Here is a 16427-nt window from a genome sequence, read left to right on the forward strand (position 1 = left end):
GGAGTATGAAAGTATCACTCCAATTGTTCAGGATCAGAGCTACTGTATTACTTAATTTACTCAAACATGTTGCATCTCTGAAAGAAAAATCCTTGTCTATAGCCAATCTTTCTGAATTTTATTTGGAAGGTAAAATGTTGGGGCCTTATACTTCTGACTGTAAATTTAAAAAAAAAGAAGCTGGATTGGATCAAAAGATTGCATCAGCTTTAAGCTAATGTGCATAATGGTCGGAAACAATGACATAGGCTTCAAGATGGAGCTCTGTGAAGGGGGAGAGCCAGTCAAGGGGGATCTTTTTGCAAATGTGTCATAGGTTTGTTTGTTTAACCTGCAGAACCGTTTGTGAGGGCCTGTAAAAAGATGAAACAGTATCTGTCAGTACTTTTACACTCCAGGAGGGTTTGTAAAAAGATAACCCTTTAGTATTGATTAATCAAATAACCAATATTCTTTCTCTGTCCTCCCAGTTTAAGAATACTTAAGGCATGTACAAAACCTAGTGGTCTGTAACATTCAAAGCAGGCTGTTAAAAGGAAATAAGATCTAACACTCCAGAGAATTAGGCATTCTCTGTTGGGAGCAGCAGGCAAATAGAAAACAATAATAGCTGCAGAAGTACCAAAAGGCAGCTTGCATCTTCAGTAGACCGTAAACATTTTTGACAAAGGTAAAGCCGTCTTTGTGATTGATTTCCCAGAGTGGAATCAGTGTTAGGGAATTAATGTTAAAGTTTTATTGTTTCAACTTTGTAACAGCTAATATGAGAAATGTTTTTTTAAGTGTATAGCCTTGTGTTTTTATCATTTCAGAGACCTGATTATTTTTCTTCATTGGGGTTTTGAAATCCTTACAATAATGTAAATTTATAAATAAATAATCCCATAATCCAATTCCTAATGTGGTCGTGCTTAGAGACCTGAGCCCTATTGCTGTACAAATGCATGGCAAAGAGACAATACCTGTCCCAAAGAACTTGCTGTATGTGAACTTTATCTTCTGTATTAACAGTGAATAGATTTTTCTTAGACTACAGGTGGTAGTTGCATATACTCATTAAAAGTGCACTTCGAAAATGTAGGTTAAATTGTTGCAGCTGTCTATCCTGTTGCAATGAACTTTTTGTATTAAAGTTTAAAGTATGTGCTGAATAAGCATTTTTAAATTGCTACATCTCAATTTAGTTTACAATACAATTCATAGGGGATTTTCTTTTAAATTCCAAAGCATTTTAAAAAAACCCTAAACAGTAATCTCAAGAAATGAACAGGATTTGCTTTCTGATAAATACAAAATTTGAAATTGAGCTGCATACAACAAAAAGCAGACATGAAGTCCAGAAATATTACATACAAAAATAGTGTGTTAATGCTGAAGAGACTTGCATGTGGAAAAAGCAGCTGTATTGGAAGTACAGCCGTCATTAATGTGCTATAACAGTGACATTATAAAGAGAAACTATGTTAATGTACGATCCTTTCCTCACAGTAGTGTTGACAGCAACCTGTCTCATATAAATAATTGAGATTTTTTTTTCCTTTTAGGAATTTACAGTGACTAAAAGCTTAAGTCCTTTAATGTGTGTGTTTCTCCTTCTCCTTTATTTATAGGGACCGTGTAGTCGCGGTGTTTGTTCAGGGTCCTGCTTGGCAGTTCAAAGGCTGGCCATGGCTATTGCCCGATGGATCCCCTGTTGATATTTTTGCAAAAAGTAAGCTTCTGGTTACAGATAAATGCTCTTACATGTTTCTATCATCAGTGCATACTTACCAATAGTTCAGGTTTGGCTGGGAGTGTTATGGGATTTGGATGTGGTAGGGAGCTAGTGCCTTGGCACCGTTGGCAAGTATAGCTCTTGCTCTCTGCAGCTCTCTCTCCTCCAGGAAATGAACTAGCACGCTGGCTTCTTCCACACCTCTTCAGGAAAACAAGTTTTTCAGAAAGGTAGATTTCTTGAAGATGAGGGAGCTGTTGCTACAGAGCAATTGGCTTCTGTTCCACTTCTGGGAGACCCCTGAGTGGCTCAAACCTCTCTGGTTTCTCTTTACCCCCAGAAACACTGATAACATGTTCACTAAGTCTGAGCTCCGAATCTTCCTTGAGAAGGTGGTTTGCTGTTACAGAACTGCTCCTCCTCCTAGCCTTCACCCAGGCAGGGACCATCGAGGGTCACCAGATGTCCTGATTTTATAGGGAGAGTCCTGATTTTTGGGTCTTTTTCTTATATAGCCTTCTATTACCCTCCATCCCCATCCCGATTTTTCACATTTGCTGCCTGGTCATCCTAGGACCATCAGACAACTTCCCTTTTCATTTACTCCAAGACAGCCCAGTAACATCCCTCCACCCCAACCCAGCAACTCCTAGAAATCTTGCTGCTTCATGAAGTTCACAGTACTCACCAGTTGTTTCTGAAATAGCAAGTGCACAAGTCTGCATTTTTTCCGTTCTGACAAATGCCCTAAAATGTAGAGCATTCCAGGGTTACAACCTCTCTCTCCCGTCCCCCCCGCAGATTCCAGTACTTGTCATGGATGGGTTAAGTCCGTTTGTATTTTGCTATGTGTATTGTATAAACACAGCATTTGTATAAAATAAGATGTCTTCCTAAAACTTTAAGCTCTGACATAGGTAAAGCTACTTCTCAGATACAAGCTAGATGAAAGGCAGTTAGTCTGCTGATATTTGATCATAGCAGGCCCTGGATTTAGACCTCTTTGCGACCAGGAATTTGCCTAGTGTGCCTTGAGGCCAGTGCTGTTCGCTTACATGGGCAAGCACAAACTGATGCTTACTCTTCTGACTGCAACATGTGGAGCAACATCTAACGAAACTCCAGGCCTCTACTGCTTCTGATCTGATCCCACTCCCTGCTGCTGTTGCAGGTGGATTGAGTGATTTAAATCTGCAGTGGAAAATCTCAATTTAAATCCGTTTTAATCAGCATTTTCATTTATACTTCAGTTATTTTCTACAGAAAGGTGCATTCTCATTCGCTGATATAATTGTTAAAACACGTTGGTTTACATCTAAAAACAGCCTTTACACTAGATTTGGTACATCATCTTGGTACCTAGGAGGGAACACTATAACTATATACTTTTATTTAAGCAATTATATAGCCTAATATTTTCAGATGCTTAACAACTGTGTTTTTAGTATGTTAGAAAGTGGTGAATGATAATTTACTACTTTACTACTGGATAATTAACTCTTTGCTCATGATTTGTGTCAAGTTGCATTAGAATGGTAGCTGGAGTTTAATTAAACACACAAAACAGCATACTTATTTATTTTATTTAAATGTTTTAAGAGATTATATATTTAGGCCTTAAGAGATTTCGTATTAAATTCGTATTTCATTTTAAACAGGTTTATTTGTAAAAAGAAACGCTTACTATAATTTAAACAACAATCAAAAAATCATTGATTTATATCCACCCTGCGTTGTTGCTACAGCCTTCCTCTTCACCCCTAAACACACACACACACACACACACTCAGTCAGTCTTGCCCTGTGTTTTCTGAGCTATAGTTAAAAATCCCTAGATCCTGCTACCACAGCCCTAGTCGAGGCAAGAAGAGAGTAGTGAGTTGGTGAAGAGAAATGAGGGAGAGGATGCTAATTGAGAAAAAGAAGCAAGACTGAGGGAGAGGAATGAGAGCTGAGAACATGAAGGGCGCTCATTATGGAGAAAGGAAAGCGTGAAAGAGAAAAAAGGGACAAGTTAACAGTAGGCACTGAAAATGAAAGAGGAAAAGGAATAACTCAGTAAGCTATGCCAGAAAAACGTCCCTGGCTCGAAGAGTTTAGTCTGAAGGCACAAACTAAGACAGGATTATGAGAGTACAACATACAGTGTGTTGTCTGTCTGTCTAAGAGACATACATGTGTTCAAATTGAAAGGGGAATGTGATTACTTTTCTCCCTGGCTCATAAAAGTACTTCTGAAAAGCAAACTTCGTTTTTAACCTTAGAAATGCACCAGATTGCCTCATATGCCAGATATTTCAAAAATATTTTCCTGAAAAAGAATATATCTAGATCTTCCTACAAGAGCTTTATTCCATCTTCCAAACAAGCTACTTAGTATTTTCTGGGCTATTCAAAAGAGTGAGTGCTGGCTGTTTCTACCTGCTATTCTGGCTCCATTTATCATTTTGCCCTTACACAATCTCTTTAACAGCCTAACTAAATATGATCAGCAGCTTCTGCACCAGTCCATTATCTAACCTGTAATCTGTCAGCATTTACAGGAGCTAAAAGCTGTCAGAGGCAAGCTGGCCCACTTCCAGAATGACGATTAACAGAGATTTAAAGCTGTTTAATGTAGATTGAAATTTTGGAAAATAAGAAGTTGATTGCCATAAAATCTAAGCAAATTGATCTAAATGCATGTAGTAAATCATGGATTAGACTATACCCAGATCACATCAAACTAGTTTTACTATCTCGGTCACTTTATGCTGGTTAAAATCCTGTAAAGTTTCATGAATGGCGCTTAAAATATTACTCTCCTTATCCCTTGTATTCTTTTCATTCTACAGTTTTTGGCCCTTCTTGTGAAACTGTTTTGACTCTATTTTTGGACTGACACTCATATAAAAATAACAATTTTCTTACCTGTGTACTCTTTACATCCATAAATGGACATTTCAAATGAAAAGTTGAATATTTTGCCATTTTAATCTACATAAATATTTTATTTGAATGCCATTTTAAAGGTCTTCCTGCTATAACATGTTAATGCGCTTCTGTTGAACCTGAAGGTCAGTTTTAGTGGGTTGACTTTCATTCAGTAATCTTTAACCTTAACTCAAAGGTTCTCTTTAACATTCAGAGATTTTCTTTGTAAATGCATAGCCTTGGTATGCAATTATCTATTCTGTTTATCTGCTTATTGTGAAAGGCTTGGCATCATTTGATATGAAAAAACTAGCTTTATTCATTCTCAGCCTTTATTCAAAAGGTTTGAAGTTGACTTGACAGTTTCTTACATAAGGTGACTTATTTATTGAAGCAACTTCTTAATTGTCTAATACAAAGAAATGAGAACTTTTGTACAAAAAAGGCCAGCCTGAGACACTTATTTTGTGCATAAGTTAGTGTTGTAAGTTTACATTTTTCAAGCGCTTAGGTACATCTTGCTACAGAATGACCCATGGACAGAGGAGGGCAATGACAATGACTAGCCCAGTTTGGTTAAAGATTTGGGTGGGAAGGAAAGATTAAGGGCTGGTGCACTGGACAAGAAAACTGCAAGCTAGAGTTATATAAAATAATTACATAGAAAAGTCTGGTCAGATGTTCCTCTTCTTCTTCTCCTATACTACAAGCATGGAAAATAACTCAAAAGGCTGCAAACTTAATAAAATGGAATGAAGTAATCTTCAGTGCACGTTATTAGTCTGTGGAACTACCTTCTGCAGGATATTAAGGCAAATATTGTAGCTTAGGCATTTGAGATTGGAGATTTGAACTGAGTAGCATGTACAGTTAAACCTTGTAATTTTATCCTGGACCTAGGTTATCAGTTCTCATGCCTAAGAAATCTCCCTTCTCTGCTCCTGTATTCCACAATTACATGTGTGGTGGAAGGCAGGGGCTGATGCTTTTCTGAAGGGTCCAACATTCTCCACTGTTGGCAACAAGATAATAGACTAAATGGACCACTGATCCAGTGTAGCATAAGCAGTTCATATGGTCTCAGCTCTTTCTGAATCACAACCTTTTTATTTTAGTCGTAATTTCAAATAAGAAATCAAATTCTATAAAATCCTCTTGAAAAACCGACAAATGTGAACTGGAAGCACACTGTAGATTCTGAACTGTTAGTTTTGACTTTTTCTATTTGTAGACTATAGATATACTGTATCTAAGTGACTGTGTTACTTTAGTTGCTGTCATATCAAAGTACGCAAAGACTTTATGAAAACCATGTGTCTGTCTATTCGTGTACCTAACCCCCAGTTAAATTAATTCCCTTCTGGGTTGGAGTGCAGCATTTGTTGAACACCAAAGCAAAGTTAGACCATTTAGGACAGGAAATGCATCAGAATATCTTATCAAGTTGAAGTTGCAGGGGTAATTTTAAATATTAAAGACTGGATGTAATATCTAAATTGGAATTTGGCCAAGAGAGACAGGTAACTTCCCTACTATTGCAAAATAATACCATGGAGTGAGTGAGTGAGTGAGTGAGTGTGTGTGTGTGTGTATTTAATACTATGGTCAGTTCTTAGGTTTTATGTAATCCCCAAGAGACAGCACTTCCAATAGCATAGTGTCTCTTAATGTCATGTTGGTGCATTAGCCAAGTACCAGCTCAGAAGTAAGTGTCCGCCACTGAAACATTAAAAACACTTCCTGCAGCACCTTAGGGTTACCTTGGAGTTCTATTATAATATTGATTGGGACTGACATAAAATAATTTGAGATCTGATGAAATCACAGCATAAGATACCATTTATACAGATTAATATGTAAACAGTGAATATTATCTTGCTACTATTATCAGAGTGCTCAGTTCATGACAAGAGCCACCCACAGGAATGCTGATACTGAACAGGGTAGCACTATTCAGATCTGTGGCTACCCACAACAGCAGCAGTGTGAGAGCAGTACTCTTCTTTGACAGGATGGAGCAGCAGCTGTAGTACAGAATAAAAGGTCTGGTGGTCACTACTTGTGCATCAATGTAACAAAGTGTTGTAATGGGTCCAAGAGTCTCAGCTCTGATAAACGCTGCATTATGTCTTCAGTAGACGTCAGTAATAAGAAGTGAAGCAAGCCTGGAGAGAAGGCAACAGCCTGGAGAGGGAGGCGGAATCCTACTATATAGTTGTATGGTATTTGAAGTTAAAAACTCAACCTCAAATGTACACACTCAGGCCTGGTCTGCACTGGGGGCGGGGGATCAATCTAAGTTATGCAACTCCAGCTATGTGAAAAACGTAGCTGAAGTCGATGTACTTAGACCTACTCACCGCGGTGTCTTCGCTGTGGTGAGTCGACTGCTGCCGCTTCCCCGTCTACTCTGCCTGCTCCTTTGGCAGCGCTGGAGTACAGGAGTCAACGGGAGAGCGCTCGGGGGTCAATTTATCGTGTCCATTCTAGACGTGATAAATTGAGCCCCTCTGAATCGATCGCTGCCCTCCGATCTGGCTGGTAGTATAAACATACCCTAAGACAGAGCAGTTGTGATAAGGGGAGGAAAAGGAGGAGGATTCTGCTTCTGGGAGGGAAATAACGTGAACACAGAACATAACAAGAATCCTACTACTGGATCTGCATCCTTGTTCTAAGTAATTCTAGCAGGCTACTGAGTAAAGCAATGCTATTTTCCTTTCTTTAGATTATTTTATTGACCTCTATAGTGTTCAGAAAATTAATGCTTTTGCACTGAGTCAAAATAACTAGTTCATGTAGGCTAATAGATTTACTGTGCAGAGGATTGTTTATGTAAAATACAAAGTTAAATTTATGCAAACTAAATGTCCCCCTAGTAGTTCACTTTCAAGCAACTCAGGTTGCTGCATAGACATCCATTAAACAATCAAGATGGCTTCAAAAAGGTTTGGTTTACTGATTTACATCTTGGGACAGCTCAGAAATGGCCAAATAGAATGTCAGTTCCCTCCCAAAAATTGCATTTGACTTGAATTCAGCTCAACGAGCTATTTTTCCAAGAATCTATGTGCATTAAAGCTAGGGACTGCCACCTCACCCATAATCATAGCATTGCTATTATGATATATACAGAGTTGGGTCATGGATCCCATATGTAGACATGGCTGTGTGTCCTTAATTACGTTTTCTGGTGTGCATTCATAACTGTGAAGAATTTTCGTTTTGTCCAATGAGGATGATCCTATAATGTAAACTCAGGATTATAATCTAACTGTTGCTTTCTTGCGTCCTGTAGTTAAAGCTTTCCATCTCAAGTATGATGAAGTACGTCTGGATCCAAATGTACAGAAATGGGATGTGACAGTATTAGAATTAAGTTATCACAAACGGCACTTGGACAGACCAGTATTCCTACGTTTCTGGGAAACTTTGGACAGGTAAATATGCTGAAAAGCTTTTACTCTGAGTTTTTTGTGGGGAGGGAGAGTAAGGTGTCAAGGAAATTGTATGTTTTAAAAAGATCCAAGCAATAGCTTGGAGACAAAATACTGCTTGCTATTCATGATAATGGCGCTGCAAAGCCACCTTAAATGGGCAGAAAAAGTACAGATAGACCGAGGGGGAATAGCCAATCTTTTTGGAATGAAAAGTGTCAGTTTAATTCAAGTGTGTGACAGTAAAGCTGCTACTAAACCATCTACTAATACTAAGTCCATACCTACAGTTTTTTCATAATGTAGAGAAGGAGCTTGAGGAACAAGTCTTATGAACAATTTCCCATGCGGCAGTTCAATAAACGTTAAGAAAACAGATGAGTCTATTGTATCAATGTGTAACTTCAGTTTGTTTTTGATACTGTGATTGTTTAACAGCAAAATATTTAAACAATTAAGGCTGGGATTTTCAAAACTGCCTAAGGCACCTAAATCCCATTGAAGTTAGAATTCCTTCAGGCTTCTCTGAAAACCCCAGTGAAATCACTCATTTCCAAACTTTATTCTTGTATCTCCCCATCAACATTGTCAAGGTTCCTTCCCCACTCTGAACTCTAGGGTACAGATGTGGGGACCTGCATGAAAACCCCCTAAGCTTATTTTTACCAGCTTAGGTTAAAACTTCCCCAAGGTACCGACTATTTACCTTTTGCCCTTGGACTTTATTGCTGCCACCACCAAGCGTCTAACAAATAAATATATAACAGGGAAAGAGCCCGCTTGGAAACGTCTTTCCCCCCCAAAATCCTCCCCAAACCCTACACCTCCCCAAACCCTACACCCTACAAGGCTTGATTAAAAATCCTCACCAATTTGCATACGTGAACACAGACCCAAACCTTTGGATCTTAAGAAGAATGAAAAAGCAATCAGGTTCTTAAAAGAAGAATTTTAATTGAAGAAAAAGTAAAAGAATCACCTCTGTAAAATCAGGATGGTAAATACCTTACAGGGTAATCAGATTCAAAACATAGAGAATCCCTCTAGGCAAAACCTTAAGTTACAAAAAGACACAAAAACAGGAATATACATTCCATTCAGCACAACTTACTTTATCAGCCATTTAAACAAAACAGAATCTAACTAGATTACTTACTAAGTTCTAAGACTCCATTCCTTTTCTGTTCCCGACAAAAGCATCACACAGACAGAGAGAACCCTTTGTCCCCCCCGCCCCCGTGTCTCTCCTCCCCCCCTCCCCATCCTAGCTTCTTAACCCTTTACAGGTGAAAGGGTTTTTCCTCTGGCCAGGAGGGATTTTAAAGGTGTTTACCCTTCCCTTTATATTTGACAAACATTTTCCAGAAATAACTGCACAAATGTTTCTAAAGGCTTCCCAGAAATGACTGATCAAAGTGAACTTTAGGTTCTTTTTCTTATAGTCTTATAACTTCAGATGTAATTTAATGTCTTCAGTAAGGCATTTGACAGAGTCTCACATTACATTCTCATAAGCAAATTACAGAAATGTGCTCCAGATGAAATTACTGGGTACAAATTTGTGGGTACAAAACTATTTGAAAGACTGTACTCAGAGTAATTATCAATGGTGTGCTGTCAAACTGGGGGGACATATCTCTTGGGGTCCCATAGGGGTCTGTCCTGGGTCCAGTACTAGTCAATATTGTCATTAATGACTTGGGTGATGGAGTGGAGTATGCCCATATAATTTGTGGATGACATCAAGGAGGGGAGGGATTGCTAGTACTTCAGAGCACAAGATTAAAATTCAGAACTACTGTGGCAAATTGGAGAATTGGTCTTTGAAATCAACAAGATGAGATTCAGTAAAGATGAGTGCAAAGTACTGTTCTGAGGAAGAAAAAAATCAAATGTACAATTACAAAATGGGGAATGACTGGCGAGGCAGTTATACTGATTAAAAGAATTTGGGGGTTAGTGGATCACAAATGGAATATAAGTCAATGTGATGCAGTTGCAAAAAAGGCTAATATCATTCTGGGGTGCATTAACAGGGGTGTTGTAAGTAAGACATGGAAGTGCCACTCTACTTGACACTAGTGAGGCCTCAGCTGGAGCACTGTATCCAGTTTTGGGCACCACACTGGAGAGAGTACAGAGGAAAGCAACAGAAATGATGAAAGGCTTAGAAAATCTGATTTATGAGGAAATATTAAACAAAAACGGGGCAAGTTTAGTCTTCAGGGGGAAAAAAAAAAAAAGATGGGGCGTGGACCTGACAAGTTTTCAAATATGTTAAGGGCTGATATAAAGAGTACGTGACCAATTGTTCTGTATGTCCACTGAAGGTAGGACAAGAAGTAATTGGCTTAATCTGCAGCAGGGGAGATTTAGGTTATATATTAGGAAAAACTTTAACTGTAAGGATAACAAAGCTCTGGAATAGGCTTCCAAGAGAAGCTGTGGAATCTGTCATTGGAGGTTTTTAAGAACAGTTTAGATGAACACCTGTAAGCAGGATGGTCTAGGTTTACTTGATCCTGCCTCAGAGGAGGGGACTGGACTAGATGACCTTTCAAGGTCCCTTCCGGCCCTCCATTTCTGTGGTCTATAAACCAAGCCAGAGTTCCCTAAGAGGAAACATTTGACTGTTCTTCCTTCAGGCATATGGAACGCAGCATTATACAGAACTTTTATGACTCGTGAAGAATCTTTCTTTTTCTATCTTTTAACATTTGTTAATGGTCTAAGAATTAGGTTTTAAAAGAATTTTACTTTTTTCCCTACTGTGCAGCATTGTTCCTTGAATGAACACTTTCTATAACTACCAGAAAATGCTGTTAATGCTGTTTTTTGTTAACATTGCAGGTACATGGTAAAACACAAATCCCATTTGAGATTCTGAATCCTCTGGCTACCATTCATTTCCTGAAACGTGATTGAGAAATATGAAAGATGCTCCAGTTTGGAGACTAAGGCTCTCACTGTATGCATTTGTCAGGAACTTTACAAATGAAGAAAGGATCACAGTTTAATCTTTTATAAGATCTTGTTTGGATGCTTCGTGCTATGGCAGGTTGATACCTGCTGTTATTACAAGCAAAAGTGTTTTCCTTAAAACTATTTTTTTAATAATGTTAGCCTTCTAGCCTGCAAATCAAATTGTATATTTTGATAGCAGCAGTTTCTTCCCCATTTTGTTAAGTTAGCAAAATTTTTAAACAGTATGTTTTTGTTCCTCATTAGAAAATAGGTCGATCTTCACTGAAGGTTACAGTGTGTGTGTGTGTATGTTATGAGGCTTTCAAAATGACTTTGCTTCTGAGTTTAGCTCTGGTTTCCTTTGCTTTATTGTTTCACTTACTGAAAATATTTTGTTGTAAATGGTATTATGTTTGTCTATAGGACTTGCAAAACTAAGCAAAGTGACAATTGTTTTGGATAAATCAAAATGTCAACCTGTATATGTACTGTATATTCTGTTTTGTTGAAAAAGGGATGGTGAAAAATCAAGAACCACTTCTTTGGGCTTATAATATTCCAGTTTACCAAATCTTTAAACTTTATTACAAATACGTTCAAGTAAAGTTTAACACAGAATGTCCATCCTCCATACAGATCCTTTAATTTAAAACTTAGTGTGTATGTGTACACTACCGCCTGTCAAATACTTTATATATGAGAGTCCAAACATTGTATAGACTAAACAATGAATAGAACGGGGGAGAGTTTGCTTTTTCTTAAGTCACCATACAGAATTAATACTTTTGATGCCAGTACATTAGATAACCTCTTATGTTGTCCCTTATGACAAAAGTAGCCCAAGCCTTGTCTCCAGGAGTTGCCATTTTCTGATCTGAGCAGCTGGAGCTTTCCAGCAGTACTGCGCTTGTACTCAAAATAAACCTATTCCAGTTACCAAAGAACACATTTGCTTGATCTAGATTATGAGTATAACTAAGGCAAGAAAACACTGGTATTTGTATGAGTTTATGGTAACTACTTACTTTGACATAATATAGTATACCAGTTGATATAATAGAATGATTAAATACTATAACATACATATTATATTTCTGCTCTTAAAATTCTGAACCATGTTTCTTATGCTTTGCATTTGAGGTTTGACAAAAGTAAAATATTCTACGTATTCATTTTTCTTTTGCTTTTATTTCACATTTTATCTTCATTTTTTTAATATAACTGGCAGTCTAGCTCCTACAGAAGTTTTAGAACCATACTGGCATACCAGGCCTCTCAGGTCCCAATGGCTTTGGTGATACATAACATTTTCATCTCAACTGTACTAAGACTACAATTTTTAAATTTAAAACTACACAAAATAAAAACCTCCCAATTCTCATTTTTTCATAGCAGTTAAAATCCACATCAGTAGTACTAAGAGTGGAGTTTTGAATGGATATCACAAAATCACTGGGAAGAGCAAACAATTCAAGACTGTAAAATAGTTAAATAAAATCCTTTCAGAAAAGTTCCTTTAACTGGTTTAAGAGGTTTGGTCAGATCCAGGTCACTGACTCTCCCACTAAATTTTGTTTCACAGAATTAACCAGAATTTTCCTTTCTTTGTATCTCTTAACCTTGAGATAAAACTAGGGAACAATTGTCAGTAGCACAGCACTTTTACTGTGAAGAAATGATCAATATAATTTGGGGTTTCATACTGCTGAAGTTGTGGGGCATCTAATAGTTCTGTTTCTGCTGCTCAGAAATGGGAAATTTTGTAGAGTTAGTCAGTACTATGTATGTAGGCAACGTACTTAGTTTTTAAAAGACTACTGTAATGGGCAGCAGCCAGTTTTCCCACAAGGTTTTGGTATATACATATACTGCTCACATGCATTATAATTTGCAGATTATACTGTTGTTGTTTTTAAATATGGAAAGTCCAATTGACATTTTCTCTTCTCCATCCTCTGTTCGTTGTGTTACATGTTAAAAGCACATGGTGTTATAGCTCATCAGTCAGTCTCAGACCCTGCAATGCTTAGGCTCAATGTGGCACACTGGAGGACAGCCTGATTCTGATTTCACTTACACTGGTGTACATCCATTGGAGTCAGTGGAGTGATGCAGGTGTGAAACTGACAGGAGAGCAGAATGTGTGAAATCTGTTGGGCGAACTGTACCATTTTTTGTGGATTCAAAGCCAGACTTTTAATATTTTGGAATTTTCTATTTGCAAAATGTGATTACGATCTAAAACGTATTTATGAAGTAGATGGCACTTTTAGGTCTCTTCATTCATCACGGTAGTGAGGTATCTATCTAAGTCATTGTGCAATTAGTTGCCTTCACTGGGAGTTGGATCAGGTCCTCACAGAATAGCTCTCCTGGGTCTCTCTATATGTACATTTATACACACATTATGAAACTACTTGGACTTAAAGTTTAGCCATACAGCATCATTTTACAACAGATCAGGTGTTTGATATCACTTTATGCTTAATTTATCTACAAATTAATGAATTGTAAGGAAAACTGGTACTAGGAACTGGAAGAAGCTGTACTAAGTGCCGTTTGTTTAGGTGAGCTGCATTCCTACTGGTGAGCAGTTTTAAGAGCTTGTAGTGCTGAGACTTGTACAAATTGTGTAAACTGTATTGAAAATTAAAATGTATAAGTGATAATGTGAGCTATTTTACTGAAAAGTTAAATGACACAAGCAGTATGGGGTTCAAATATCAAATTGACTGTTTCCTCTCTTTTCTGTGTAGTACTGTTTTAATAATCAAAACTGCTTTGAAATAGCTAAACAAAGACACCTCTACTATCATTGTTTAAAAAGTACTAAAGCAAGATGGAAACTAGCTTACAGTGTGATATCGGGGTTCCATACTGCCAGGGTTTAAAAAAGGACAGCAATATTATAGCTGCCAATAGGGACCGTTTGAAATACTGATTTATATTAAAAATATTACTGCTTTATAATTTATACAAAGCAAGAACTGTCTGTACACTACTTGAGCTTTCTGAATGCTGCACTGAACAAAGTGGCAGAAGCAGATTTCTTTAATCAATGCAGAGGTAATTTCTTTTTAAATAGACTTGTATACCTGAAGAAATAACGGATCAGCACCTTCAACTGAATAGGCTTAACTACTATAAAGTTATTGGCAGGGAATTTTTTTTCTATCAAGATAATTCTACAAGGATGTGCTAAAAGCCAGTGCTTGAGCTACATGATTTATAGAACTATTCTACAATACTGTAAACTTCTTATTTTTGAATACAGATAAGGAGTAATATGTGGGAAGTGTACTATGTATTAAGTTCATAAGGAGCTGAACCTATGATCAAGGATAATGCGATATATGATATCAGATAAATGTTTATCTGAACAGCACATTTGTTTTTGGCTTTCATTCTGTGTTCAATCAGTGTATAAAATATTACTGTTCTCGTCAATGACTTTCAAAAATGTTTTATTGGTCTAACTTTTCATTCTCATGCCCAGTGAAATATGCACTTAGTTGCTAATACTTGCTAACACTGTACAAAAATAAGCTGGTCAAAATTAATGGATTAGATGGTGGGTTTAAAATTTAATGTTGTGATGCTGTGCTCATTGTAATTCAAAAGCCATAACTAATGCCAACTACTTTATTAAACTAATGTGTTCATGAAAAATTAAAAATCCCTGCCTGAAGAAATTGTTGGCCTAACAGGTTAAAGTTCACCTGGAATGCTAAAAGAAATAATTTGTGGGAAAAATGTGCCATATAGATTGGATTCTGTGAATATCAAATTGTAGCTCTGTAAATTATGTAGCACCTGTTTTTTAAGGAACTGTGGTCCTGTTAGTTTCTTTTGTCTGGACAGATACATGCTTCATTAGAAATTGTAAGTACACATTTATTTTTTTGGTTTGCTGTGCAGTCATTTTCTTTACCCGAAGACCTTTAACATATGTATATCCTGAGTTAATAAGGAGTGGAAGGAAATCATTTAAAATGTGAAGAGGTTGGAGTGAAACTCCTTCCTTTTGGCAGTATAAGCATGGTGTGCTGAGTCCAACAATCCTCTTCTTGGCGCCATTGAATATAGAGAATACTGCAAGGTAACTTGTATGGGAGGGCTGCTGTTGACTTCCATGACTTTCAGTTTTCCCTCTGTTGGTGAGAAATATAAGTGCTGTAAACTCAGAGGAAATGGGTATTTATTGAAGCAGAAAATATTTTGGTAAGAAGCAAATGCTGACAGGCAGTGTTTCCAAGTTGATTTCACTGCATTCATTTTTCTTTACACAGAAGTTGTTTTAAGATTTGTAAATGAGTGCAGATCTAAAGAATATTCTCAAATGTTTGAAATTTAAATCCATTAACTAGTTTACATGTAAAGCTGGAAAAGTTCTGAGGTAATATATAAAATCTCTTTAAAAAGGTATTACTGTTCATGGATTTTATTTGCATCTGTAAATTCCCTTTCCATCTACTCTTCACTTTTCCCAAAAGTCAGAAAAAAATGCTTGTGTACATTCCTGAAATTGTCAAATGTAAATCTTTCTGAAACTGTAATTGCCTGAAGTTCTGAATGCAGATTTGTCTAAAATAACGAGCAACGAAGGCAGCAAAAAATGAAGCTTAACTTAAATCTAGTTTGGCCAGCCTGCCTAATGAAAGTGCTTGAGTGGCCCTGTGTGAACTAGAGTGTTTCAGTTTCAGCTGCTGCCTTCTCAGATTGTATATGGGGTGGGTTGAAATCCTGGCCAGAAGTCAATGGCAAAACTCTGGCTGATTTCACTCAGGCCTAGATTTACCCAATGTCTTAAAGACTGAGAGTTTTAAAATGAGAGATTCTCTAGAATCTTCCAGGAATGAAGAGTAGCAAGTAGGAATGGAGGAGACATTTTATAGAAGCGTAAGGGTTGAATCTTGGGCAATTGTATTAGATCTTAGAAAAAATTGATCACACGTAGTATAAAGGTTCCAAAAATGGTTTTAAAAGGGTTAGTAAACAATTATATATTTTAATAAATGATTAGTTGTTAGTCCAAATGGTCATAGTTTTCTTTATTGCTATATTTTATGATCCACTATATCTTATGATCTTTAATAGCTTTTACTGATGTACTTAGAATCATTTTTAACATGCTGTTGATATTGGTAACATGCTTTATAACAGCTATTAATAATTTCTTAGCCATTTATAAATGGCACCTTAATATAAATTGTGACCAAAAGGTTACCGTGGAGTCTTGGCACTGGTCGTGTGACATCACTGGTGAGGGGACTTGAAGTAATGTTGTTGCTTACAAGGAAAACATCAGGCTGTATGTTTTAACTTGGTGGGGGAAGTTGGCTGTAATTGAAAATTAGACATGTAAGTATTCACTAATCTCACAGGATTAGTGTGTGTGT

The 16427-nt window shown here is 37.1% G+C and overlaps 1 protein-coding gene across 1 annotated transcript in view; it reads left to right on the top strand.

The window, feature by feature from the left end:
- The window catches only part of CDC73 (cell division cycle 73), a 165369-nt gene extending 149937 nt beyond the window's left edge, over positions 1-15432 (top strand). Inside the window, exons 15-17 of the mRNA XM_074961163.1 lie at positions 1611-1711; positions 7926-8067; positions 10915-15432. Coding sequence (XP_074817264.1) covers positions 1611-1711; positions 7926-8067; positions 10915-10951 — 280 coding nt within the window. The 3' untranslated portion in view covers positions 10952-15432. The remainder of the gene's footprint in view (positions 1-1610; positions 1712-7925; positions 8068-10914) is intronic.
- Positions 15433-16427: the final 995 nt, after the last annotated feature.

The sequence above is a fragment of the Natator depressus genome, chromosome 8 (assembly GCF_965152275.1).
Source record: "Natator depressus isolate rNatDep1 chromosome 8, rNatDep2.hap1, whole genome shotgun sequence".
Classification (NCBI taxonomy): domain Eukaryota; kingdom Metazoa; phylum Chordata; order Testudines; family Cheloniidae; genus Natator; species Natator depressus.